Here is a 25,835-nt window from a genome sequence, read left to right as displayed (position 1 = left end):
TCTTGGCTTATGGTATGAAGTGAGGCAAGTGATGTCTATGACAATAAAAGGAGCAGCTGCCCTGTTTCTGTGGGTAAATAAAATTCATGTCCAAGGGCATCCTTGAAGTCTGTAAATATTTAGGTTTCAGTCAAAAAGAAAGAAGATCTGTCTATGATGATACAACTTTTAGAAAATAAGACAGCCACTCCATGCACAGAGTAGCGAGACTCGTGTAAGTTACCCGGACAGGACCCTGACGCAGTGTGTGGAACAAGCACCGGGAGGTGGCGGGGCTGGGAGAATGAAGAAGCCAAGGCCAGGCTTTCATGAAAGTTGGGGTCACCAAAGGAAAAGGTGACCCCATTTGAGGGTCATAGTAGATGGAAGGCCAGGCAGACTGCAGAGCACAAACAGCAAGCTGCCTTTCGGAGACTGGGTTAGGCTTAGGGTTAGAGTTAGGTTTTTGGCGAGAGAGAGTGAACGTGTAAATAACTTGTTCCCATGTTCCCAGGAAGGCAGTGGTAGAGCTGTAGGGTGGGTCCCCCCTCATCCCCTGCACTGAGATGATTTATGAACCTGAGGCAACCCGCCATTCTAGCTGCATAATTATGCTTGTCTAGCATAGACTGAACTGACATGTTTTGAGATTAACTTACAAGATAGTATCTGGAAGGTGATTTAAATTCTTTGGGCTAGAACTGGACTGGAACTCTTTCAGATATTGTATATCTTATCTCAGTTTCCCAGTACCTAAGCCAGTATGTGGAAAATAGTGGTTACCTCACACATTCCTGTTGACTGAATTTAGAAGTCCAGAGGACATCAATTCTTGCATTTATGGACTTAAGGTCAGAAATTTGACATTTATTATTTCCCCATTTCTTTTTGGTATTCCATATTTAAAAGTTTATTTGCAGGACAGCAGTTACCTTATTCAAGCATTGTCTCTCACACAAGACATTTCTTTATCAGAGACTAATCAGATTTTTGTTTTGCTTTTGAAAGTTACCAGTTTACATACCAAATCATGATACATCCCTGACCCATGCTCATAGATGTACTCAGTTCAGAGTCATTCAATTAATCCATAAATATATCATATTTCTGTAGGTATAGTCAATCTTACAGCTTACCAATAATCTAAAAATCTGTTTCAGGAGAATTCTAGGTACATTATTATATTTTTTTAAAATAGCAACATCTCTTGAACTGGCCCCCTCTCCCTTTCACCAGAATTTTCACTTAAAAGAAGGAGTTCAGCTAGACTAATGAAAAGCGCTGGCGGTAAGGCTCCTGCTTTATAGTCACACAGTGTCTGAGGACATTATATGACTGATTGATAAATCTCACCCCCATCTGACACCATACATAGTTATTAGAACCTTATTGACTATATTCCCTATGCTATATTTTACATCCCTGTGACTATTCTGTAACTACCAATTTGTACTTCTTAATCCCTTCACCTTTTTCACCCAACACCCCCTCCCATATGGCAAGCATCAAAATGTCTCCTGTATCTATATGAGTCTGTTTCTGTTCTGCTTGTTTCTTTATTTTGGTTTTTACATTCAATTATTGATAGATATGTACTTATTGCCCATATTTTTTTATCTTTTTTTCCTTCTCTCTATAAAGCTCTGGTTGATTGTTAACAAGCTATGGCATTTCCTAGCTGGCTCCCTGGTGGCTTTTAAAGGTGGCCCTGGCTTTATCGGGACTGACTTCTCTTTAGGAACTGAGTGTTAGAGGAGTGTCCTAAGTCACAGTTGATCTAGAAGACACTTGGGTTTGGAGGGGGAGAAGGAAAATGGCATCTTGGGGGTCAGAGCAAAGTAAGTAGTTAAAAAAGAGATCATTGGCGCCCTGGCCGGGTCTCTCAGTGGTTAGAGCGTTGGCCCATGGACCAAAGGGTCCCGAGTTGGACTCCCCATCAAGGGCATGTACCTGAGTTGCAGTTGATCCCTGGCTCTGGTCAGGGTACATGAGGGAGGCAACCAGTTGACGTGTCTCTCTCACGTTGATGTTTCTCTCTCTCCCTTCCACTGTCTCTAAGAAATCAATGGAAAAAAATGTCCTCGGATGAGGATTAACAAAAGAGAGAGAGAGAGAGAGAGATAATCAGAAAGGAGGCTTAACTGAGTCTACTTTTGCACATCTGGCCGTGTTAGGTCAAGGTGACCCTGCGGGTCACCCACGTGGGAAGAATGGGGTGAGGTCTGAGAAGCAGAGGCCTGGGCCAGCATGCCCGACAGAGTCTGTCTGCCACGCGGGCCCCTCCTGTGATTCTCAAGAAATCCTTCTGGTCAAAACAAGTGGACGCCGTCTGGCTGTCCATGTCCTCGCCTCTCTTCCTTCATCTCCTTCTTACCACTGCCCCCTACTTCCCTTACCGTCTTCCTGTGCTCCTTCTCCCTTCTCTTCATGCTTCTCTTTCTCCCTAGCTCTGACACTTGCCCTCTCAAACTTTGTTTTACAGTTTTTGAATCTGAGAAGATAAAAATTACCCACATCTAAACTCTGTAGACTTTTAAATAGTAATTATTCCTTAGGAGGTGAGCCCAGTGCATCTTTGCCCCAGGGCTCTCTGAACTTGATTCTTGCATCTGACTGAATGTGGGGCTGAGGGAGACGCAGATCACAGTCCCCCCACCAACCCCTCGGGCCTCCGCCCTGTCTGCTGCGCCTGGGATGTGCTTGCCCACCGCAGTTTGCTTGGCCTGGAGCCAAACCTGTTGCCTAAGATCCAGCTTCTTCACATGCCCTGGCTGCTCAGAGCCTGGAGGGATGACACCAGAGAATGACTTCTCCCTCGCAGGGATGAGAACTCCAGGACGTCCTTTGGACTCCGGTCACTGAAGTAACAAGTCAGCAGTCACACCTTCGGTTTGGGTGGCTCCTTGCATGCTGTTGCGTCATCCTGCCAGCACTGCTGTATGTAATGGACAGGAGGGATATACGTATACCCTGTCAAGAGGGATCCTAAGGTTCAGAGAGTGTCAGCGATCATACACAGTTAGGTTGAAACAGCCCTGATTGAACCAAGACGTCCTGTTTTTATTGAAGAAACAAGTCAGCAGTGGACTCTGACACCCAGGGAACATATGTTGAGTCATTGCCCTCAGTCTTGTCCCCACCCACATAGCAGTGTGGGGCTCCCACCCAGTGCGCTCTCAGTAGGGCCCTCTGTGTCCCCTCCACACTCACTGCAAGCTCGGGGAGCTAACGTGCTAAACTCTTGCCCACGGGCTCATCGTGTTCATGACCAAGGCCACAGGCCCTGCTGTCCCGGGCCTTCGACTACCTTTTCCGCTTCATCTTTGCTGTTCCTGAAGTAGCACCACTCACTCCCATCTTCCCAGGGTGTCCCCCACCCTTCCCTGTTGCTTGTCTCCATGCCTCTGCTCACTCTGCCCCTGGGCCGGCAGGGTCAGCTGCTAACCTTTTCCCAGCACAGGGACCATCTCCTGCAGGAAGCCTGTCCTGAGGAATTGCAAGAGAGCATCCAGTCTTCTGCCAGCATAGCTGTGATGGCTTCTGTGCAAAGTATATTCAGTGTCTGTCTGTCTCTCTTTCTCTCTCTCTCTCTTTCTCTCTCTCGCTCTCTCTCTCTCTCTCTCTCTCTCTCTCACACACACACACACACACACACACATGCCCACCTTTCCCCACCCCTTTCTTTCCCAGGCACATTACCTTTGCTTTCCTTCTCTTAAGCTCCAAGGGCCCTTTTTTTGCCTCTGTAACTTGTTTTTTGGGCCCACTCAGCCCAGCTGGCTCACTTCTTCCAGGGCTCACTTGTACCTCTGTGACTTTCTAAATAAACTTTTGCCAGTAAAAACAAAAATAAAGCATATTTATATGTTGGGTCACAGAATAATAATTCAAACGCTTAAGAGCTTCGTCTTGTGATGTTATCACAGGAACATCCAGACAGTGTTTTCTTTAAGTCCAGGAAGAGGAATTCAGAAGGCTGGATCTTGCCACATGTGTCCAGCTGCACATTCAATACCCTTGGAAAAAAAAATTGTTCTATAAATCTGGAAATAACCAAGTCCGGATACTTGAATAATGTTCATTTCTTGGCTTACAGTTGTCAAGACCTTGTATATACAAGAGTACAAAATTAATAAACACTGTCATATCTGCTGCTATTATAAACCAGGCAACAATATTTTATTTGCATCGTAGGGTTTTATTATGAAATTTCACACTTAAATGGTTTGAAATGACAGAAAATTGAACCAAGTTTAATTAGAATTCATGAAACATTGCTCAGAGTTACACAGCCAGTCTACATATTTAACAATTTATTGAACTTTTTACTTTTCACAAATTAAATATTGCCACTTGAGAATATATTCCTGCAAAATATCAGCTCTGTGTTTTTAATGCCCTGGAGGTGTCTATACACACCAGGTATTTCTGGAAGAGTTCCAACTTGTACGAGAATGGCACACGAGGAGGAGGCGAGGTGAAAACCCCCTGTCCCCTCCCCGTCCCTGTCCCTTCCTGCTCATGCACACTCCAGGCTCATCCTGGAAAAATGCAGTGACTGGCCTGAGACACATTCTTGTTCCTTTTGGAAAACCGGGCACTGCCTGGAGAGGCCTTTGCCTGCAGTCACGGTGCTAATCCCATTCTTGGAAGCCAGCCTTCTGTGCCCTGCGCTCAGGCGACCCGGGCGTGGGAGGAGGATCTTTTCATCTGAGGAAGATGACTCGCCTGAGGAATGTATGGCACTTTTTCTTGTGCCGGGGTAGGTGCTTCCTGATGCAATGTAGAGGTCATGGGTAATGAATGCTCTCTGATAGGCCTCCAACCGCAGGTTTACCAAATCCAAACCCCTCCCTGGGCCACTGTGGTTTCTTACTATTCACATTGACGAACACATGGAACCCATGGAAACTTCGTAGAAATGAATTCATTGTTTGTGTGCCTGCCTTTCTATTTGGGGGCCAGGAGGCAGGGAAGACGCAGGCCCTATCACACATTGCACACATTTGAAGCACATGCATGAGGGCTCTGTGCAAACTCTTGTGTCCAAAACTGAGGTGGCTTTTTCTGACACAGTCAACGATACAAAACTGCCTCCAATGCATTTTTTAAAAGTATTGAAAATTAGGATCATTACAAGGCTGAGTTACTCGCCAGAGGAGGGAGCCACCAGTTGGCGAGAGGTGACACTGAGGGCAGCAGCCCCGCCAGGGCTCAGCACGCGGCATTCGCAGGCGCTCACTGTGACACGTGATCTCTCCTGTTTGGTAGGTCGTTGAAAAGCCGGGTGTCAAAATGGAGCGCTTTGACTGCCACCATTGCGAAGAGTCTCTCTTTGGCAAGAAGTACATCCTGAGGGAGGAGAGCCCCTACTGCGTGGCCTGCTTCGAGGCCCTCTACGCCAGCACATGCGAGGAGTGCGGGAAGCCCATAGGCTGCGACTGCAAGGTACCCGGCCCCCAACAGTGCCTGTAGCTCCTGCCCCTCCCCCTGCTCCCCAGGAACCACGGGCCGTGTGCATGGTGGTGCTGAACTCCCGATCCGTAACCCCTGATGAAATTCCATCATTTGGAGCCCCCGCCCCCACCACCACTCCGAGGTCAGATACTTCAGTGTCTTTTCGAGCCTCTTCCCTCCGCTAGTTCGGTCTCTGCCCATTCCTGCTTGCGTAGCACGTGCACAGTGCTTTCCCAGGGCGTGTGCGGAGCGTCCCACGTACGTGTCTTAGGTTTCCGGTATCCTTGTCCTTATCTCACACCCGCCCAGCTCCCACTGCTGCAGCTTCCTTAAGGGCAACACTCTTACTCATGTTTGCTTTGTGCTGACTCACGGGAGCAGGTGCTGCTCAGCCCGGATCTGTGGTGAAAGTGCACGAGTGAGCCGGAGCAGGGTGCCAGCGGCGGGCACGGGAAAGCAGGAAGTGCACTGGCATAGGAGGGGCTCCTCCCTTTCGTGGCAGAAGGTCGGGATTTGCCCTTTCATTTTCCAGGGGAAAGGCACACGCGTGGGAATTCCCCGCTTTCCTGCTGTGAGGGCTCAGCAGGTTCAGCTGAGGCCCTGGCCCTGGGTGCCGCCCGCCTGGCTGGGTCTAGTGTTGGGAACACTGGCCTATGCTGCTCAGCATGTTTGGTCCACACTGGCCCCTGAAGGACCCCCTGGGGCCGCCGTGTCTGAGGTTGCCCTCTTCCCGGAAGGACCACTGCTGAAACACACCCACAGCGCTGTCCGCAATTGCCACCCAGGAGCCGTAAATTGGGCACAAAGTGGGGTCACATTAGAATCTCTAAAGGGATTCCCAGATTTCAAGGCAATTTATGGCATTTCCCTATTTCCTGCTCTCATTCCTTTGTGCTCTTTTGGGATTGTGTCACCCTCCTCTGCTGTTATAAATGTCAATTCCTCATTGCTGACTGACCGAGTCAGGCTGTGCACAGATGGGCTGTTCTAACCCATCCCGTGCACGGTTCCTGCATGTCCTTGTTTGGCCACATGGGTCCTAGCACAGGCAGTAAGCTTTGGGCTGTACCCTCCGTTTCTGCTGCTAGGAATGCAGTGACAATTGTGGGATCATTTCCATCTTGTGCGTAAAGAGGCCTTTGTCCTGAGCAGAGACAGAGGGTGTGCAGTGGCCGCTCCAGGCCACGCAGCATGTGGCTTTGCAGTCAGAGCAGGAGTGGCAGCCAGGGGTCCGGATAGGAAGCTCAGAGGTGGTCCTGCGTAACCTGCAAAAGGTCCAGCCTTCCGGCACTGTGAGCAACTCGCTGATTGCGAGCCTAGAAGGTGAATACAGTCTCCAGCTTTTCCTGAGGGTGTCCCTGCTTCACAGCCCTCAGTCCCTGTTCGTTCCCTGGGCCGAGCATGCCAAACTGCCCGCTCCAGCCTTGCTGGCTCGCCAGCTGTCTGCACTGGGGCTGACTACTTGAGCCCTCTGTGCTATCTTCACAACTCTCAAATGGAGGTGACACCAGGGTGCCCACTTCCTGGGGCTATAGTGTATGTAGACATGATCCCTGGGCACCAGGAATGGCAGCCAGGCATCACTATCAACTCCAAACTGCCACTTTCCTGCCCACAGCTTCCCTGCTCTTCCCATAACATGTTCTCTCCACACACCTCTCCCTTTATCAGTTTTCATTATAAAAACATCAATAAAGGTGTCTGGTTTGAGGAACAACTAACAGGCAGGAAAAAATCATCTATACTAATAAAAGAGTAATATGCTAATTAGACCAGAAGACCTTCCACATGTCCTTCCGGACAACCTTCCGGACAATGCCATGGTGGCGGGGCCGAGGCAGAGGCGGTTAGGGGCGATCAGGCCAGTAGGGGGGACAGTTGGGGGCAAGCAGGCCAGCGGGGGTGGGGGGGCAATTGAGGGCACACAGGCCAGCAGGGGGGTATTTGCAGGCAAACAGGCCAGTGGGGGGTGGCAGTTGGGAGTGAACAGGCCAGCAGGCAGAGTGGTTAAGGGCGATCAGGCTGGCAGGCAGGTGAGTGGTTAGGAGCCAGCAGTCCCAGATTGCGAGAGGGATGTCCGACATTCCCCGAGGGGTCCCAGATTGGAGAGGGTGCAGGCTGGACTGAGGGACACCCCACCCCCCATGCATGAATTTCATGCACCAGGCCACTGATTATTTTATAAAAGCTTTACCTGGAAAAGACTTAAGTAGGTGCCAGGTTCACTTATTATTCTAACAAAGAACAACTGTAGTTTAAAGGAAACATTTTGGATATTTAAAGGTACTCATCCTAGACTGGAGACTAATGTAAAAACAAAACAAGCTGGTGTAGCTAATTGGGTTGAGTGTCAACCTATGAAACAGGAGGTCATAGTTCGATTCCTGGTCAGGGCACATGCCCTGGTTGCGGTCTCAATACCCAGTGGGGCCATGCAGGAGGCAGCTATTCAATGATTCTCACTCATCACTGATGTTTCTGTCTCTACCTTTCTCTTTCTCTCTGAAATAAATACACACACACACACACACACACACACACACACACACACACACACTAGAGGCCTGGTGTATGAAATTCGTGCACAGGTAGTGTCCTTAGGCCTGACCAGCGATCAGGGACAATCGGGGCCTTCTGGCTGCTGGCTGGGGCCTTCCTTCCCTGACTGCCGGCCAGGGTCTTCCTTCGTTCCACGCTGTCCCCCTGGTGATCAGTGCACATCCTAGCGAGCGATCGGTCTCCCAGTCAAACTCCCGCAGAGACAATTTGCATATTAGGCTTTTATATACTAGTATATAGCTATATTAAAAATAAATAAATAAATAAATAAATAAATAACAAAAATCACATACCATTTCTCTAATATGATTTAGTGGAAAGACCCTCAAACCTCCTTATTCTTTAGCACATACTTTATGAGCAAACACAAGAATCCTCCAAATGGAGCCAAAATCAATATGACTGCTGCAAAGTCAAGAGTTAATCATGCTGAACTTTTCAACCCAGATTATTGTTTGTGGCATTACGCCATGTGACTTTCCACATGTTGGAAGAAAAAGAGATGTTGACTTGAAGTTAGATTTTGCCATTTGGTGCTTTTGAATATTTGGAACAGTTTTTTTGACTCAGAAATAATGATATGATTGACTTTGTGGAGGAAGCAATGGTAGCAAAGAATGTTTGGTACTTCATAGGGAGCTACTGAGTGGGCAGAGCTGGGGCCATTCCCTTAGAATAGCACAGGCACTCGAGCCTCACGTGACGCCCTCTGAAGGATGGGGGTTTGTGGGAATTATGCCAATCTTGTGGTACTGACTGCCTTTTATTTTTATTTATTTTATTTTTTTAGTTAAATCTTTATTGTTGAAAGTATTACATGTGTGCCCTTTTTTCCGTCATTGACCCCGCCTAGTCCACCCCCATCGCCTGCCCCAGGCCTTCACCACCCTATTGTCTGTGTCTATGGGTTATGCATATACACATACAAGTTCTTTGGTCTCTTCCCACGCACCCACCCTCTGAGGTTCCACAGTCTATTCCAGGCTTCCATGTCTCTGGATCTATTTTGTTCATCACTTTATTTTGTTGATTACATTCCATGCATGGGTGAGATCATGTGATACTTGTCTTTCTCTGACTGGCTTATTTCACTTAGCATAATATTCTCCAGGTCCCTCCATGCTGTCTCAAAGGGTAAGAGATTCTTCTTTTTTACTGCTATAAACTATTCCATGGTGTAAATGTACCACAGCTTTTTTATCCAATCATCTACTAATGGGCACTTGGGCTGTTTCCAGATCTCAGTTATTGTAAATTGTGTTGCTGTGAACATAGGGGTGCATATATTCTTTCTAATTGGTATTTGGGGTATTTTAGGATATATTCCTAGAAGTGGGATGACTGGGTCAAATGGGAGTTCCATTTTTAATTTTTTGAGGAAACTCCATACTGTTCTCCACAGTGGCTGCACCAGTCTGCATTCCCACCAGCAGTGCAGGAGGGTTCCCTTTTCTCCACATCCTCTCCAGCACTTGTCATTTGTTGATTTATTGATGGAAGCCATTCTGACAGGTATGAGGTGATAACCTCAAGGTCGTTTTAATTTGCATTGCTATGATGATCAGTGACTGTGAGCATTTTTTCATATGTCTCTTGGCCTTCTGTATGTCCCCTTTGGAGAAGTGTCCTTTTAGGTCCTTTGCTCATTTTTTAATTGGATTGTTTGTCTTCCTTGTGTTAAGTTATATGAGTTCCTTATATATCTTGGATGTTAACCTTCATCAGATGTATCATTGCCAAATATGTTCTCCCATGAAGTGGACTTTCTTATTGTTTTGTTCATGGTTTCTTTCACTGTGCAGAAGCTTTTTATTTTATGTAGTCCCATTTGTTTAGTCTCCTTATTTTCCTTTGCCCAAAGAGATGTATCTGTAAACCTATTGCTACGAGAGATGTCTGAGATTTTGCTGTCTATGGTTTCTTCTAGGATTTTTATGGTTTGATGACTTACATTTAAATCTTATCCATTTTGAGTTTATTCTTTTGTATGGTATAAGTTGGTGGTCTAGTTTCATTTTTTTTTTTTTTGCATGTATCTGTCCAATTTTCCCAGCACCATTTATTAAAGAGAGTGTCTTGACTCCATTGTATATTCTTGCCTCCTTTGTCAAGTATTAATTGAGTAAATGGCTTGGGTTGATTTCTGAGGTCTCTATTCTATTTCATTGATTTATATGCCTGTTCTTGTGCCAGTACCAGGTTGTTTTGATTACTATGGCTTTGTATTATTGTGATGCCTCCAACTTTGTTCTTCTTTCTCAAGATTGCTGTTGCTATTGGAGGTCTTTTTGGGTTCCATATAAATTTTTGGAGAGTTTGTTCTAAATCTGTGAAATATGCTGTTGGTATTTTAATAGGGATTGCATTGATTCTCTAGATTGCCTTAGATAGTATGGACATTTTAATGATGTTGATTCTACCAATCCATGAACATGGCATATTCTTCCACTTGTTTATATCATCCTCTATCTCTTTTTTCAATGTCCTGTAGATTTCTGAGTACAGATCTTATACATCCTTGATTAAGTTGATTCCTAAGTATCTTAATTTTGTTGTTGCAATGGTAAATGGGATTATTTCTTTACTTTCTCTTTCTGAGAATTCATTATTGGAGTATAAAAATGCCATTGATTTTGGCTGTTAATTTTGTGTTCTGCCACATTGCCAAATTCATTTATTAAAACTAGTAGTTTTTTAGTGGGGTCTTTAGCATTTTCTATATATAATATCATGTCATCTGCAAATAATGACAGTTTTACTTCCTCTTTTCCAATTTGAATATCTTATTTCTTCTTGTCTGATCACTGTGGCTAGGATTTCCAGTACTAGTCTATATAATAAAAGCCCAGCGACCAAAATGGTGGAACAACCAGAACAACCACAATGACCAGAACAACCGTGGCCCCTCGCCCCGGCTGATCCAGCCCCTCATCAGGGACCCCCAATCAGGGGCATGGCCAGCCTACAAACTGCCTGAGGCCTCTTGCTCTGCCTGGCCCCACCCCCAGTGGGGATCCTCACACTGATGGGGGTGTGGTCAGCCTGCAAACCACCAGAGGCCCCTCACCCCAGCTGGCCCCACCAGCGGGGATCCCCATCCCAATTGGGGGCCCCCATCAGGGCAGGCCGACTGGCCCCCACCTGTGCACCGGGCCTCTATAGAAATATTAAACCCTGACTGTCACTGCTGCCCTCCAGTCCCCACCGCCATCTCCTCTGCTGCTGCTGCTGCTGCTGCGCCGTGTTCCCAAGGATTGAGGAGAACCCACCAGGAACCAAAAATGCTGAAACCAATAAATGTCTGAGTCACCACCCTGGATGCACAGAGCTTTTTGATCAGGTGGTTAAGACTATTGGCCTCCGGGAAGTGTAGTACTTCGGCCTCCAGTATGTAGATAATAAAGGATTTCCCACCTGGTTGAAACTTGATAAAAAGGTGTCGGCCCAGGAGATCAGGAAGGAGAATCCCCTGCAGTTCCAGTTCAGGGCCACGTTCTACCCCGAAGACATGTCTGAGGAGCTCATCCAGGACATCACACAGAAGCTTTTCTTCCTCCGAGTGAAGGAGGGCATTCTTAGCGATGAGATTTACTGCCCTCCCGAGACTGCGGTGCTCCTCGGCTCCTACACCGTGCAGGCCAAGTTTGGAGACTATAACAAAGAAATGCACAAGTCTGGGTACCTCAGCTCAGAGTGGCTGATCCCCCAGGGAGTCATGGATCAGCACAAGCTCACCAGGGACCAGTGGGAGGACCGGATCCAGGTATGACACACGGAGCACCGCGGGATGCTCAAAGATAGTGCCATGCTGGAGTGCCTGAAGATTGCCCAGGACCTGGAAATGTACGGGATCAACTATTCTGAGATTAAAAAATAAGAAAGGAACTGACCTGTAGCTTGGAGAGGATGCCCTGGGACTAAATATTTATGAGAAAGATGGTAAGTTGACCCCAAAGATTGGCGTCCCATGGAATGAGATCAGGAACAACGCTTTCAATTACAAGAAATTTGTCATCAAGCCCATTGACAAGAAGGCGCCTGACTTCGTCTTCTATCCCCACCCCCCCACCACCACTCCCACCGCCTGTGCATCAACAAGCGAATCCTGCAGCTCTGCATGGGGAACCACGAGCTATACATGCGCCGCAGGAAGCTCGACACCATCGAGGTGCAGCAGATGAAGGCCCAGGACCGCGAGGAGAAACACCAGAAGCAGCTGGAGCAGCAGCAGCTGGAAACCGAGAAGAGGCGAGAGACTGTGGAGAGAGAGAAGGAGCAGATGATGTGGGAGAAGAAGGAGCTGATGCTCAGGCTCCAGGACTATGAGCAGAAGACCAAGAAGGTCAAGAAAGAGCTCTCAGACCAGATCCAGAGGGCCCTGCAGCTGGAGGAGGAGCGCCTGGAGGCCTACCATATGGCTACACTGCACCAAGGAGGAGCTGGAGAGGCAGATGGTGGATCAGTAAAGAGCCAGGAGCAGCTGGCCACGGAGCTCGCAGAGTACACCACCAAGATCATGCTCCTGGAGGAGGCACGCAGGTGCAAGGAGGTCGAGGTAGGGGAGTGGCAGCACCAGGCAAAGGAAGCCCAGGATGACCTGGTGAAGACCAAGGAGGAGCTGCAGCTGGTGATGACGGCACTGCTGCCTCCTGTGTACAAGCCAGTGGCCTTTCACATCCGTGAGAACCTGCAGGAGGAAGGCACGGAGGACTCAGCCTACAGCGCCGAGCTGTCCAGCGAGGGCATCCTGGACAACCGCAACGAGGAGAAGCGGGTCACTGAGGCCGAGAAGAACCTGCACATGCAGCAGCAGCTGATGACTCTGTCCAGCGAGCTGTCCCAGGCCAGAGATGAGAACAAGAGGACCCACAAAGACATCATCCACAATGAGAACATGAGGCAAGGCCGTGACAAGTATAAGACGGTACAGCAGATCCGGCAGGGCAACACCAAGCATCGACGAGTTTGAGGCCATGTGAGGCTGGGCCGGGATAGGCAGGGCGGGCCCAAGCCTGGGCCCCGTGAGTCACACGCAGACTCTGAAACTCGTATTCGTAGTTCTCTAAATCTAGACTGCTCCTCATACCCAGTTCCTTTAAAGAGAGTAGCAGTTTCTGGGGCTGGGACAGTGGAGGCTCCCCTGGTTATTTTCCCATTTGTATCATAGAGCCAAACGGGCCTGATTTTTACTGTTGTTATTTAATCACTTCCTGTCTGTGCTGGCGGCAGGGCTGATTGAATCAAGGAAAGGGCCACTGTACCCCTGAGGAGCAGCTCTCTGCTGGCATGTGTGAGTTGTGTCATTAAAGCAACCACGGTGGCTCCAGTCTGTACCATATTCCTTCTGTATTTGAAATTAGCTCAGATTAATAGATTCACTTGATTTCTGTGAAGGATGCATCTCTGTATTTATGTTTTTGAGGCTTGAAAACTGGGTTGAAAGCACTCACACACATGCACACAGTGACTTCCTCCCTCGGTGGCCATGTCCTCGCTCATTCCTGATAAACAGCAAGGAGGACACTCACACTTAGATAAACTGCTCTGGTTTTGTTTAACAGTTAGAGGGCTCCATTGTTGGGCTCACACACCTGATTAATGATCAGCTATAGAGTATAATATCCTATGTCATACAAGCCCAGCGACCATAATGGCAGAATGACCAGAATGACCGCTCGACCAGTCACTATGAGGTGCACTGACCACCTCTCAGTCCCTCCCCCCAGCCGGCAGGCTCCGATCCCCTGATGGCAAACAGGGACTGGGGGTGGGTGGTGAGGGATGCGGGCAGCGCCAGGCCAAGCCCCCTCTTCCCCACCCCCCCACTGCCGGTCACTCCACACATAGAGGGCAACCCACAATGGGGGCGGGGCCATGAGTGGGCGGGGCCGGCCAACCTCTCCGTTCCTCGTTCCTCACCCCCGGCTGTCAGGCTTCGATTGCCCGCCCGATGGCAAACTGTGAACCCAGGTGGGTGACGGCGGAGGGGCAGGGCTGGCTGCCAGTAGCCAAGGAAGATGGCCTTGATCACAGGCTATGCCTAGGGACCATACCCACACATGAATTTTGTGCGGCGGGCCTCGAGTGTTGAATAAGAGTGGTGAAAGTGGACATCCCTGTCTTGTTCCTGTTCTTAGGGGAAATGGTTTTAGTTTTTGCCCATGGAGTATGATGTTGGCTGTTGATTTGTCATAGAAGGCTTTTATTATGTTGAGATATGATTCCTCTATTCCCACTTTGCTGAGAGTTTTTATCAAAAATGGGTGTTGGATTTTGTCAAACGCTTTCTCTGCGTCTATTGATATGATCATATGACTTTTGTCTTTCATTTTGTTTATGTGATGCATCGCATTTATTGATTTGTGAATATTGTACCAGCCTTGCATCCCTGGATTAAATCCCACTTAGTCATGGTGTATTATCATTTTAATATATTGCTGGATCCGATTTGCTAATATTTTGTTGAGGATTTTAGAAAATATGTTCTCAGGGATATTTGCCTGTAATTCTCTTTCTTTGTAGTGTTTTTATCTGTTTTTGGAATTAAGACAATGCTGGCCTTATAAAAAGAGTTTGGAGCCAAAACCGGTTTGGCTCAGTGGATAGAGCGTCGGCCTGCGGACTGAAAGGTCCCGGGTTCGATTCCGGTCAGGGGCATGTAACTTGGTTGCGGGCACATCCCCAGTGGGGGGTGTGCAGGAGGCAGCTGATTGATGTTTCTCTCTCATCGATGTTTCTGATTCTCTATCCTTCTCCTTTCCTCTCTGTAAAAAATCAATAAAATATATTTAAAAAAAAAAAAAAAAAGAGTTTGGAGGTATTCCTTCATCTTAGATTTTTTTAAGTAGTTTGAGGAGTATAGGTGTTTGTTCTTCTTTGAATGCTTGGTAAAACTCCCTTGTGAAGCTGTCTGGACCTGGGCTTTCGTTTGCTGGGAGTTTTTTATTTTCATCAGTTGGTATTGGCCTATTCACATTTTCTGATTCTTCTTCTTTTTTTTTTTTAATAAATCTTTATTGTTCAGATTATTACAGGTGTTCCTCTTTTTTTGCCCCCATAGCTCCCCTCCACCTGATTCCCCACCCCACATCATGCCCTTACCCCCCGCCACTGTCTTTATCCATAGGTGTAAGATTTTTGTCCAATCTCTTCCCGCACCCCTCACACCCCCTTCCCCCTGAGAATTGTCAGTCCACTCCCTTTCTATGGCCCTGATTCTATTATATTCACCAGTCCATTCTGTTCTTCAGATTTTTTATTCACTTGATTTTTAGATTCACTTGTTGGTAGGTATGTATTTGATATCATTTTGTTGTTCATAATTTTTATCTTTACCTTTTTCTTCTTCTTCCTCTTCTTAAAGAATACCCTTCAGCATTTCATGTAATCCTGGTTTGGTGGTGATGAACTCCTTTAGCTTTTTCTTGTCTGTGAAGCTCTTTATCTGACCTTCAACTCTGAATGATAGCTTTGCTGGGTAGAGTAATCTTGGTTGTAGGTTCTTGCTGTTCATCACTTTGAATATTTCTTGCCACTCCCTTCTGGCCTGCATAGTTTCTGTTGAGAAATCAGCTGACAGTCGTATGGGTGCTCCCTTGTAGGTAACTAACTGTTTTTCTCTTGCTGCTTTCAAGATTCTCTCTTTGTCTTTTGCCCTTGGCATTTTAATTATGATGTGTCTTGGCATGGTCCTCTTTGGATTCCTCTTGTACGGGGTTCTGTGCACTTCCTGAACTTGTAAGTCTATTTCTTTCACCAGGTAGGGAAAGTTTTCTGTCATTATTTCTTCTAATAGGTTTTCAATATTTTGCTCTCTCTCTTCTTCTGGCACCCCAAAAATTCGGATGTTGGTATGCTTAAAGTTGTCCCAGAGGCTCCTTACACTATCTTCATATTTTTGGATTCTTTTTTCTTTTTGTTTTTCTGGTTGGGTGTTTTTTGTTTCCTCATATTTCAGATCTTTGGTTTGATTCTTGGGGTACGTTGATCTATAGTTGAGTTTCTGTATATTCTTTATTTCAGACAGTGTATGCTTAATTTCTGACTGGTCCTTTTCCATTTTTTGGCATTCTCATTAAGGTCCTTGAAGGTCTCACTAAGCTCCTCGGAGGTCTCATCAAGTTTCTCGGCGGTTTTTTAGAAGATTCTTGAGTAACCTTATAAATGTGGTTCTGAACTCTATGTCGTCCAGTAGTTTGCTTTCCTCCATTTCTTTCATTTGTGACATGTTTCTTTGTCTCCGCATTTTGCTGCTTCCCTGTGTTGATGGAGTGGCTTTGTGTGGTAGGTGACCTATAGGGGCCAGTAGCTCAGCCTCCCCAATCACCTGAGGTGGATGCTCTTGGTACACCCCTTTGTGGGCTGAGTGCAAAGTCTTGTTGTAGTTAAGCCTTGATTGCTGTTGGTACACTGGGAGGAATTGACCTCCAGGCCAATTGGCTGTGAGGGCCCGCTATGTCTATAATGGAAGAACTGCTGTGCTGGAGACACGCTTATGGGGCAGGACTTGTTTCAGTGGGGCTTTGGTGCTCACTCAGTCTGCCTCTTGAATGTGTCACTTATGGATGTGAGGAGTTGAAATCTGGTGTCTCACACTGACCACTAGGTACACTGGCTTCTGGATATCCAATGGGGTGCAGGTCAACTACTGTCTGAGGCCACCCAGGAGGAGCTACAGCGAGAACTACAGTTTTCTCCTTCTTGCTTGGGGTTTGGAGGTTTTGGAGCTGTCTGACCTGGACTGCAAGTTTGCTAGGTTAAGCTGCAATAGGGCAGGCCATTCATATGCTAAAGCCGCTGCTTGGAGCTCAGGTGGGTTTGTAGATTGTGCGGAACAGGGTCTCAGGGCTTCACTAGGCTAGGGCGTGGCAAACAGTGATGGCTGCCAGTTAGCCGGCTCTGCGTCTCCAACCGCTTCCCCGCGTCCCGCGCCCCAATGCAGTAAACAATTATTCCTGCGCACAGCCCTGCAAGCAAGCCACCCTCACTTTCTGACCCGACAGCAGACAGTCCAGCTTCTCCCCGTAGGAGTTTGGGTCCCCCGCGTCTCTCCAGAAACTGGAGTTTGGAGTAATCGGTAGCTTGTCTCCCTTTGGGTTGAAAAAAGCAGCGCTCCCAGTCGCCCGTCGCCAGTCCGATTCACGCGCCTCCGTACCTCAGCTTTTCAGCGCTTGTGCACCTCTCAATGCTGTTTGCTCTTTCCTTCTAGTTGTAGAACTTCCACTCAGCCAGCTTTCCCATGGTTCTGGGTGATAGACGTTTTGTCTTTTAGTTGTAGTTTTGAAATTGTTGTGCAAGGCAGCAGTTTAGGTGTTTACCTATGCCACCATCTTGGATCCTCCTCCCTCTGATTCTTCTTGATTCAGTTTTGGGAGATTGTATTTTTCTAGGAATTTGTCCATATCATCCACATGTCCAGTTTGTTGGCATATAGTTGTTCATAGTATTTTCTTACATTCCTTTGGGCTTATGTGGTGTCAGTGGTTACTTTTCCACTTTCATTTCTGATTTTCTTTATTTGGGTACTCTTTCTTTGTTTCTTGAAGAATCTGGCTAATGGTTAATCAATCTTGTGTATCTTTTCAAAGAACCAGCTCTTAGTTTCATTGATTTTTTTTTTTTTTTTGGTATTCTTTTTTTAGCCTCTATGCAATTTATTTCTGCTCTAGTCTTTATTATTTCCTTCCTTCTACTTACTCTGGGCTTTTCTTGTTGTTCTCTTTCTAATTCTTTAAGTTTTAGGGTTAAATAGTTTATTATTACTTTTTCTTGTTTTTTGAGGTAGGACTGTAATGCTATCAACTTCCCTTTCAGGACTGCTTTTACTATGTCCCAGAGATTTTGGGTTGTTGTGTGTTCATTTTCATTTGTTTCCAGGAATTTTTTAATTTTTTTCTTGATATCATTGGTAACGCATTCATTGTTTAATAATATGCTATTTAGCCTGCATGTGTTTGAATGTTTTTGGGTGTTTTTACTATAGTTGTTTTCTAATTTTATCCCACTGTGATCTGAGAAGATGCTTGATATTTACCAGGGTTATATCCTCTTGTTGGATTAATCCCTTTAGTATTATGTAGTGACCTTTGTTGTCTCTTATGATGGTCTTTATTTTGAAGTCTATTTTGTCAAATATGAATATTGCTACCCCAGCTTTTTTTTCCTTTCCATTTGCCTGGAAAATTTTTTCCATCCCTTCACTATCATCTTGTGTGAGTTTTTTGTTCTTGTTCTTCTTCTTCTTTTATTTATTTATTTTTAATCCTCACCCAAGGATATTTTTCCATTGATTTTATAGAGAGTGAAAGACTGAGAGAAATATCGATGTGAGAGAAACACATCTATTGGTTGCCTCCTGCATGTGCCTCAACTAGGGCCTGGGCCTGGGAGGAGCCTGCAACAGAGGTACATGCCCTTGACCAGAATCAAACCCAAGACCCTTTAGTTCATAGGCTGATGCTGTATCCACTGAGCCAAACCAGCTAGGGCCTATGTGAGTCTTTTGTTCTGAGGTGGGTGTCTTGTAGACAGCATGTAATTGGGTCATGTTTTTGTATCCATTCAGCTACCCTGTATCTTTTGATTGGAGCATTTAATCCCTTTACCGTTAAGGTTATTATTGATATGTACTTATTTATTGCCATTTTAATTCGGTATGCCTAGATTTTTCTCTCTTTTTCTTCTTCTCGTTATAGCTGTCCCTTTAGCATTTCTTGCAGTGCTGGTTTGATAGTGATAAACTCCTTTAGGCTTTTTGGTCTGGAAAGCTCTTTATTTCACCATCTATTTTGAATGATAGCCTTGCTGGGTATAGTAATCTTGGTTTCAGATCCTTGCTTTTCATTACCTTGAGTACTTCATTCCCTCTGGTCTGTAGAGTTTCTGATGAAAAATCAGCCCAGCTGGGTGTAGCTCAGCGGTTGAGCGTTGACCCAGAAACCAAGAGGTCACCAGTTCAATTCCCGGTCAGGGCATATGCCCAGTTTGCGGGCTCGATCCCCAGTGGGGGGCATGCAGAAGGCAGCCAATCAATGATTCTCTCTCATCATAGATGTTTCTATCTCTCTCTCCCTCTCCCTTCCTCTCTGAAATCAATAAAAATATTAAAAAAGAAAAAAAAAGAAAAAGAAAAATCAGCTGACAAACTTATAGGAGCTTCTTTGCAGGTAAGAAATTGCTTTTCCCTTGCTGCCTTTCAGATTCTCTCTTTGTCTTTAATTTTTGGCATTTTAATTATTATATGTCTGGCCATGGGCCTGTTTGGGTTCTTCTTGCTTGGGACTCTGCACCTCCTGAGTGACTTTTTCCTTCACCAGGTTAGGGAATTTTTCTGCCATTATTTCTTCAAACATGTTCTCTATTCCTTGCTTCCTTTCTTTCCTTTCTGTGAATATTGTTACATTTCACATTGTCCCACAGCTCCCTTAAGCTGTTCTCCTGTTCTTTGTTTTTTTTCTTTTTGGTTCTCTGATTGAGTGATTTCTTTTCAACCCTGTTTTCTAATTCACTGATCCTATCCATTGCTTCCCCTAATCTGCTGTGTATTCCTTCCAATGTGTTCTTTGTTAATACTATGTCATTTTTTATTTCTGACTGTTCTTTTTTCATAGTTACTATATGTTTTCTCATACTGTTGAGCATCTTTACCATCATTATTCTGAACTCTATAACAGATAAATTTATCTATATCAGATAAAATTCTTATCTCCATTTCATTTAGCTCTCTTGGTGAATTCTCTTGTTCTTTCATTTGGGGATTGTTGTTTTTTGTCTTCCCATTTGGGCTGCCTGTTTGGGTTTGTGTCTACATATTAGGTAGATCTGCTATGACTCCCAATCTCTGGTGCAGAACAATGTCAGATGATCTTCCTGATTGGTCCTGAGTACCCTGTTTGGGGCTATCAGCAATCCACAGCTTGTGGTTCCCTCTACTGGGGCTGGATGCCTTTGGAAAGGACCAAGATGTGCACCAGGGTCTGCTTTTCCTAGCCCCGGGCCCAGAAGGAGATCAGGCAAAGACTCAGAAGATCCAGAGACCTGCCTATGCCTGCAGTCTAATTGTTATCAGCCTTGATTGGTCTTCGGCTATGAACCATAGGTGGGGCAAGAATTCTTTCAAAGGGGAGTAGCTACTACCTTACCCCAGGTGGAAACTACCAGGATAGCAAAGGTCCATAGGAGAAGGTAACGTCCACAGCACGAGGGAATGACTCAGCATAGGAAACCGGACTGTCTGCCTTCTGAGCTCTAACCCCAGAGCCCCCACCCCTGGCTTCTACTCACACAGCTCCAATCTACTCAGCCCTCCTTCTGCCAGAGCCCAAAGTGAGTGGCTGCACATGCAATTTTGTGCATTGGCCCTTTAAGAGGGTGCCTGCATTTCCAGCCTTCTCTTCCTGGCAGACAGCAACCCTGCTGCTTTTCACAAACAGATGTTATGTGGGCACCTTTCTCAGTTCTGGTTCTCTGGGCTGGGGGGTCCAGCTTTGGGTTTAGACGTCAGAGTTCTTAGTGGTCACCCCCCCCACAGCTGAGATGTCCCTTCAGACCTTCAGATGCTGTGTGTGAGAGCCTGGCCAGCCCTTTCACGCCTCTACCTTTCCTACCAGTCTCTATTCAGTTTCCACTTTCCATTCTTGGTTATGGGGTTCTCTCCAGCCAGTCTTCAGTTGATTTTTCAGGGTGGTTTTTCTGTGTTTTCTTCATTTCCAGTTTGGTCCTGAGAGAGTGTCAGTGTAGCTTCCACTTACTCTACCGCCATCCTGACTGCCTTTTAAATGAGATAGACAAGACCTCAGGACCTATTACCGTAGTTGGATTATATGTATTTGAATATCATTTCTGTGCAGTCACTCAATTACGTTCTTTACTTCTACTTAGTTACTCTGAGGAAATACTGTGGTCTCAAAGGGTAAAAACCATTCGTTTTTGTGGCCAATGGGACAGTTGAAAACACGTAATACAAATAAAATTTTTGATCCCCCGACATTACACTGTTCCTGTGGATGCTAGCAAAAAACATTTTTTTAGCCTGATTACAGGTTTTTTTTATGCTTGTTTTTTTTGTTTTTGTGGATGGGTTTATCTACCTATGTTCTGGGCTTCAAAAATTCAAGGAAGTACAGACAAGAAGGGCTGGGCTGGAGCTCCAGAGATGGCTGTAAGAACCATACAATCATCAAATCAGCAACTTCAGCACACATGCCCAGCTCAGACTTTGAGTTTCCATGTCTGTGTGAGCAGGTCATAAAGTCAGCTAGGCCACCTGACCCATGCATGTGCCCTAGCCGGTTCTGGGAAGAGGAAGACAGTAACGAATGAAAATCCATCTGTGGATCTAAGACTAGCATTCGGAGATAGCTTCCAGTTGTCACCAAAGCTCCATGCACTGAGTGGAACTTTTGTTCCAGATACTGGGAAATGCACTAATTGCATGATCTGAACTTCTCATAACACCCTTGTGGAGGGACTTTCTCATTCTATTTTATGGAGAAGCCGCTGAGGCTGAGAGAGGTGAGGGGTGTTTCTGGGTTACAGGGTTGGGAGGCACTTGAGTTAGAATTAAAGCCCAAGTGGGGTGGTTCCTGACCCACGTGCTGCCCCGCCAGCCCCATGCAGCCTCGGAGTGATGTTGTCTGCGGGACTCTCGGGCCAGCTGCGATGGGACTGGTGTCAGTCTTGTGGGTCAGCTGTCTGCCTTGCCTCCATCAAGGACCTCAGCAAAGGGCTCCTGTTTCTGCTGGGCCTTCAGGTGGCAATGACTGTGCTGCAGAAGTGATTTCCTTCTAGAACACTCTTTCCAGTTTCCTAATTAGTTAAATGGAAAACGTTGAATTGATTATCAAATTGGCCTGAGTGTACTCATCAAACTATAAAAGTTTCTCATTTGTGCCCTAACCGGTTTGGCTCAGTGGATAGAGCGTCGGCCTGCGGACTGAAGGGTCCCGGGTGATTCCGATCAAGGGCATGTACCTTGGTTGCGGGCACATCCCCAGTAGGGGGTGTGCAGGAGGCAGCTGATCGATGTTTCTCTCCCATCGATGTTTCTAACTCTCTATCCCTCTCCCTTCCTCTCTGTAACAAATCAATAAAATATATTTAAAAAAAAAAAAAAGTTTCTCATTTGACATTTGGAAAGTTCTTAAAGGACAGAAACTGTCGGAAGCCTTTTGGCAAAAAGCAGCCGCGGGAAGGGGGCAGGAGACTGGGTTAACCCCCGTCCAGGTTAGAGCTAGCTGTCTCTGTAACACAGTGAGGATTCCTGGCCCTGGCTGAGGGGCAGAAGTGAGACAGACCGTGTTCTTCCTGCCCTCCAGCGGGTCACGCCTGCCTGCCCTGTGGCCTTGCTTCTGGGAGGGGCAGCTGCTATTCCACACGCGTTCTCACAGGCCCACTCGCAGCCTGGCTCCTTTTGTTCATTGCGTTAAGTGCTTAATGAGTGGATCGGCTTTTTAGAGTTTCCGTGTAATTTGTCCGAGTTTGTAGTGAGCACTAAATATATGTATTTGGACATCCTCCTCTAAGAGAGAAAGCTGAGGGAACTGAGTAAAGCAGGCATCTCAGAATTGGGAACAAAACAACCAGATGGGGACTATAAGGACCTCTAATTCCACGAAAACCAAGGGTCACAGCAAGGCATGCCCTGCATGCAGCAGGGATTGCGCCCAACCAGGTGGGACTTGGGCCAGGCTTGCCCTGGGAGCCTTGGGGCCCAGGTCTGAAAACAGGGTCCCTCTCCCAGGGGAGAGGACTGTGCTGTGGATGGGCCAGGGCGCCACAGAGGAGGGGCCCTCGCCTTCTCCTCTGCACCTTTGTTTTCGGGTTTGAAAGAATATGCTGTCGAAAGCCCAGTAACCTGACCATCTAAGACCGTCGACCACCTTTTCAGAGTGCCGGCACTGAGAACACACTCACAAAGTGGAGTCCCGTGGATGTGGTTGCTCTGGGAAATAGCAGCTGAACGCCCCAGCCCAGGCGGGACTGTGCGCAAAGGAGTGGGTGCCAGCGCCAGGCCCACTTCGGTGTGGAGCCGCCCTGCTGCCCGGCCGCCTGCACTGAGCCCGGGCCGGGGGTCCCGCCAGGACACCCAGTCCATCCCCTGGCTCCGCTGAAGGCTCAGGGAGGGCCAGGCAGCAGGCACTTCCGTATCGGGGTGTTTCTGAAATGGGAAAATCGGAAATCTGACAGGAAGTGTTTATCTTACAATATTTATCAACATCTTACTGCAATTTATGACATTCCTGTGAGCATAAGATTAGTGTTGCTATTTTTTATGGGATGTATAAAAGATTATTTTCTTTTCTCTTCTTCCCTCTCTCCCTAGAAGACTTCAGAACCAGGACATTTATTTATTTTTGTTGTTGTTAACCCTCACCCCAGGATACTTCACTGATTTTTAGAGAAAGTAGAAGAGAGGGAAAGACCAAGAGAAACATGCATGTGAGAGAAACACATCGATTGGTTGCCTCCTGCACAAGCCCTGACTAGGCCGGGGTGGAGTCTGCAACCGAGGTGCGTGCCCTTGACCGGAACTGAACAAGGATCCTTTGATCCGAAGGCCAACGCTCTATCCACTGAGCCAAACCGGCTAGGGCTAGAACCAAGATACTTTAGGGCACTTTAAAGCGATTGAAGGTCGCCCTAACCGGTTTGGCTCAGTGGATAGAGTGTCGGCCTGCAGACTGAAAGGTCCCAGGTTCGATTCCGGTCAAGGGTATGTACCTTGGTTGCGGGCACATCCCCAGTAGGAGGTGTGCAGGAGGCAGCTGACCGATGTTTCTCTCTCATCGATGTTTCTAACTCTCTATCCCTCTCTCTTCCTCTCTGTAAAAAATCAATAAAATATATTTAAAAAAATAAAGTGATTGAAGGTCCACCAGGGAGTTTGTGTGGGGTCTGAGAGCATCTCCATTACTCTCCCCACGGGGCGCGCAGCGCCATAGGTTGCAGTGTTGACAGGGCTGGACGAGGTTCTCGCTACTGAGGACGGAAAGTAAACCTCGTGAATGGGGACACCGCAGGGAAAGGGCCGCCACGTCTCCCCAGAGAAATATCCGGGGTGCAACCCGAAGGTAGGGCGGGCACGAGGCCACTGCTGCCACCTGGCCTTGCGGCCTTTCTGTGGCGTTTCCTGTCTGCCTTGAACTCTTGAGCTCTGGGATCCCGCACCTCTGACCCTCCTTCGCCCTGCGTCGCCCAGGACAGTGCTGTGTGGCCAGAGCCTCTGCTGCCCTGAAAACGGAGCCGCAGTTCCTCCTACCTTCCGCTGTCCCGGCTGCTGCCTCTGGCTTCCTGTGTGCCATGGGCTTTCTAAGCGAGTCCAGGAGGAAGCTTTAACTTAACTCAGACTTTCTCAAGGGAGCGCACACTGAGCGCCTGAGGAAGATTCCGAGAAGCTGGTGTGTAACTGGTCAGAGGAGGGTTTCCCTGTGTGATCTGAAGGAGTTGGCCTGGCTCTCCCGGTGGGTGCTGGGGGCCGGGGCGGCAGCAGCTGGAGCGGTGCAGGGTCAGCGGGGCCTCGCAGCTGGGGCCCTGCCTATGCCCGGAGAGGAGGGGAGGGCCTCCCAAGGCTGGGCCACCTGGGCAAGGCCTGGGGGACTGAAGGGGGGCAGAGCAGAGGACGAGGCTGGACAGGCGTGTTGGGACCAACTTGCAAAGATGCTGCCGTGGCCGGCAATGACGGTGAGAAACATATGCACGGGTCTGTCAGACCCCTGAAGGCCGAATGCTGTAGGAAATGGAATGTGGGCTTTTGGCATCGCGTTCACTTTGCTCAAGTGTAAAATAGAATAAAACCTTATATCATAGGGTATTGTATGGCTCAAAATAGGTAAGAAGGAATTAAGAAAAAGAGTTTTAGATTTAAAGGGGCTGAGGAAACTAGCAGCACTGTACAAAAGGAGAGGGGCGGTTCGTAGCGTGGGAGGGTAAGGGGAGGAACTCCTAGCGCAGGCCCGTATCTTCCTGTGACTCAGCCAGCCGCTCGCGGCGGAAACATATCCAGTGTGCTCATCATTTGCGGCGATCGGAACAAAAGCCAATACTGACATTAATTGAGCAATTACAGTAAAGCAAGTTAAATGTGCTTGGTGTGTCTACTTTACCTTAGAACTTGTGTGTGTTAAAGTGCTTTACATGTAGTAACTCATGAACTCTTTCATCTTTGCAGCCAGTGGTAGCTACTGTTACTTGCTTCTTCCCAGGTGAGAAATCTGAGGCAGGGAGAGGTTAAGAGCCCTGCGTGCCCGGGGTCATGTATGTGTTAGATAGGATTTGAATCCAGAGCCTGGAGTTCAAGCACAGGAGGAAATACATCAGGTGTTTCAGACGCCTGCCCAGCGTCCAGGGGGCACTGGGGCTGCAGCAGGCGTGGAGGGGGACTTGGGCCTCCACCTGCCGCTTGCAGCAGCCCTCAGATGTCATCGGCCAGGAAGCTGAACCCTGACTGCAGCCAGAGGGGCGGTTATATTCCCAGAGGACCCACCGCCAGCGGAGACACAAGCTCATTAAAGAGTAGTGTTATTTATTGCATCCCAAGAAACTTAAGAGCATAGTCATAGCTCAATACTTATTTTCAAGGAAAATATCTTGTCAGGTTTGAAAATTATCAAACATCCTTGAATGAACCATTAGGAACCCTTTTGTGTTAAAGCAGAAAGACGTGTGTGCATGCGCATGCGAGAGAGAGAGGGGTAGGCTGAGAGGAACTGTGCTTGTCTCACCTCCCTTCCGTGTTACCTGGCACCGTGACTCCTCCCGGGTGTCCTGGGAAGCAAGCTGCTGAGGGGCGCGGCCAGTCCCCCAGCTGTGCTCACAGGCATTCAACAGTGATGCTGTTTAAA

The 25,835-nt window shown here is 47.3% G+C and overlaps 1 protein-coding gene and 1 pseudogene across 14 annotated transcripts in view; both read left to right on the top strand.

Moving 5' to 3' along the window:
* Positions 1 to 25,835, top strand: part of FHL2 (four and a half LIM domains 2) — a 77,285-nt gene that overhangs the window by 31,070 nt on the left and 20,380 nt on the right. For 10 of the 13 annotated variants that reach the window (XM_080685308.1, XM_080685310.1, XM_080685309.1 and 7 more), the window contains one exon: positions 5,251 to 5,427. The exons of 1 other annotated variant lie outside the window; for it this stretch is intronic. In XM_080685308.1, the coding sequence (XP_080541434.1) occupies positions 5,275 to 5,427 (153 nt within the window). In that variant the 5' untranslated portion in view covers positions 5,251 to 5,274. Of the gene's footprint in view, positions 1 to 721; positions 831 to 5,250; positions 5,579 to 25,835 lie in introns of those variants that run through there. 2 more of the 13 variants (XM_080685312.1, XM_080685306.1) reach the window with 2 other exon arrangements.
* Positions 9,510 to 12,964, top strand: LOC308255843 (ezrin-like; annotated as a pseudogene). Its single transcript has 2 exons — positions 9,510 to 9,514; positions 11,194 to 12,964. The product of its transcript is annotated as an ezrin-like (transcript).

This window comes from Plecotus auritus (genome assembly GCF_963455305.1).
Source record: "Plecotus auritus genome assembly, chromosome: 8".
NCBI lineage: Eukaryota > Metazoa > Chordata > Mammalia > Chiroptera > Vespertilionidae > Plecotus > Plecotus auritus.
The sequence above is the reverse complement of the archived record's forward strand: the minus strand, read 5'-3'. Positions and strand labels throughout refer to the sequence as shown.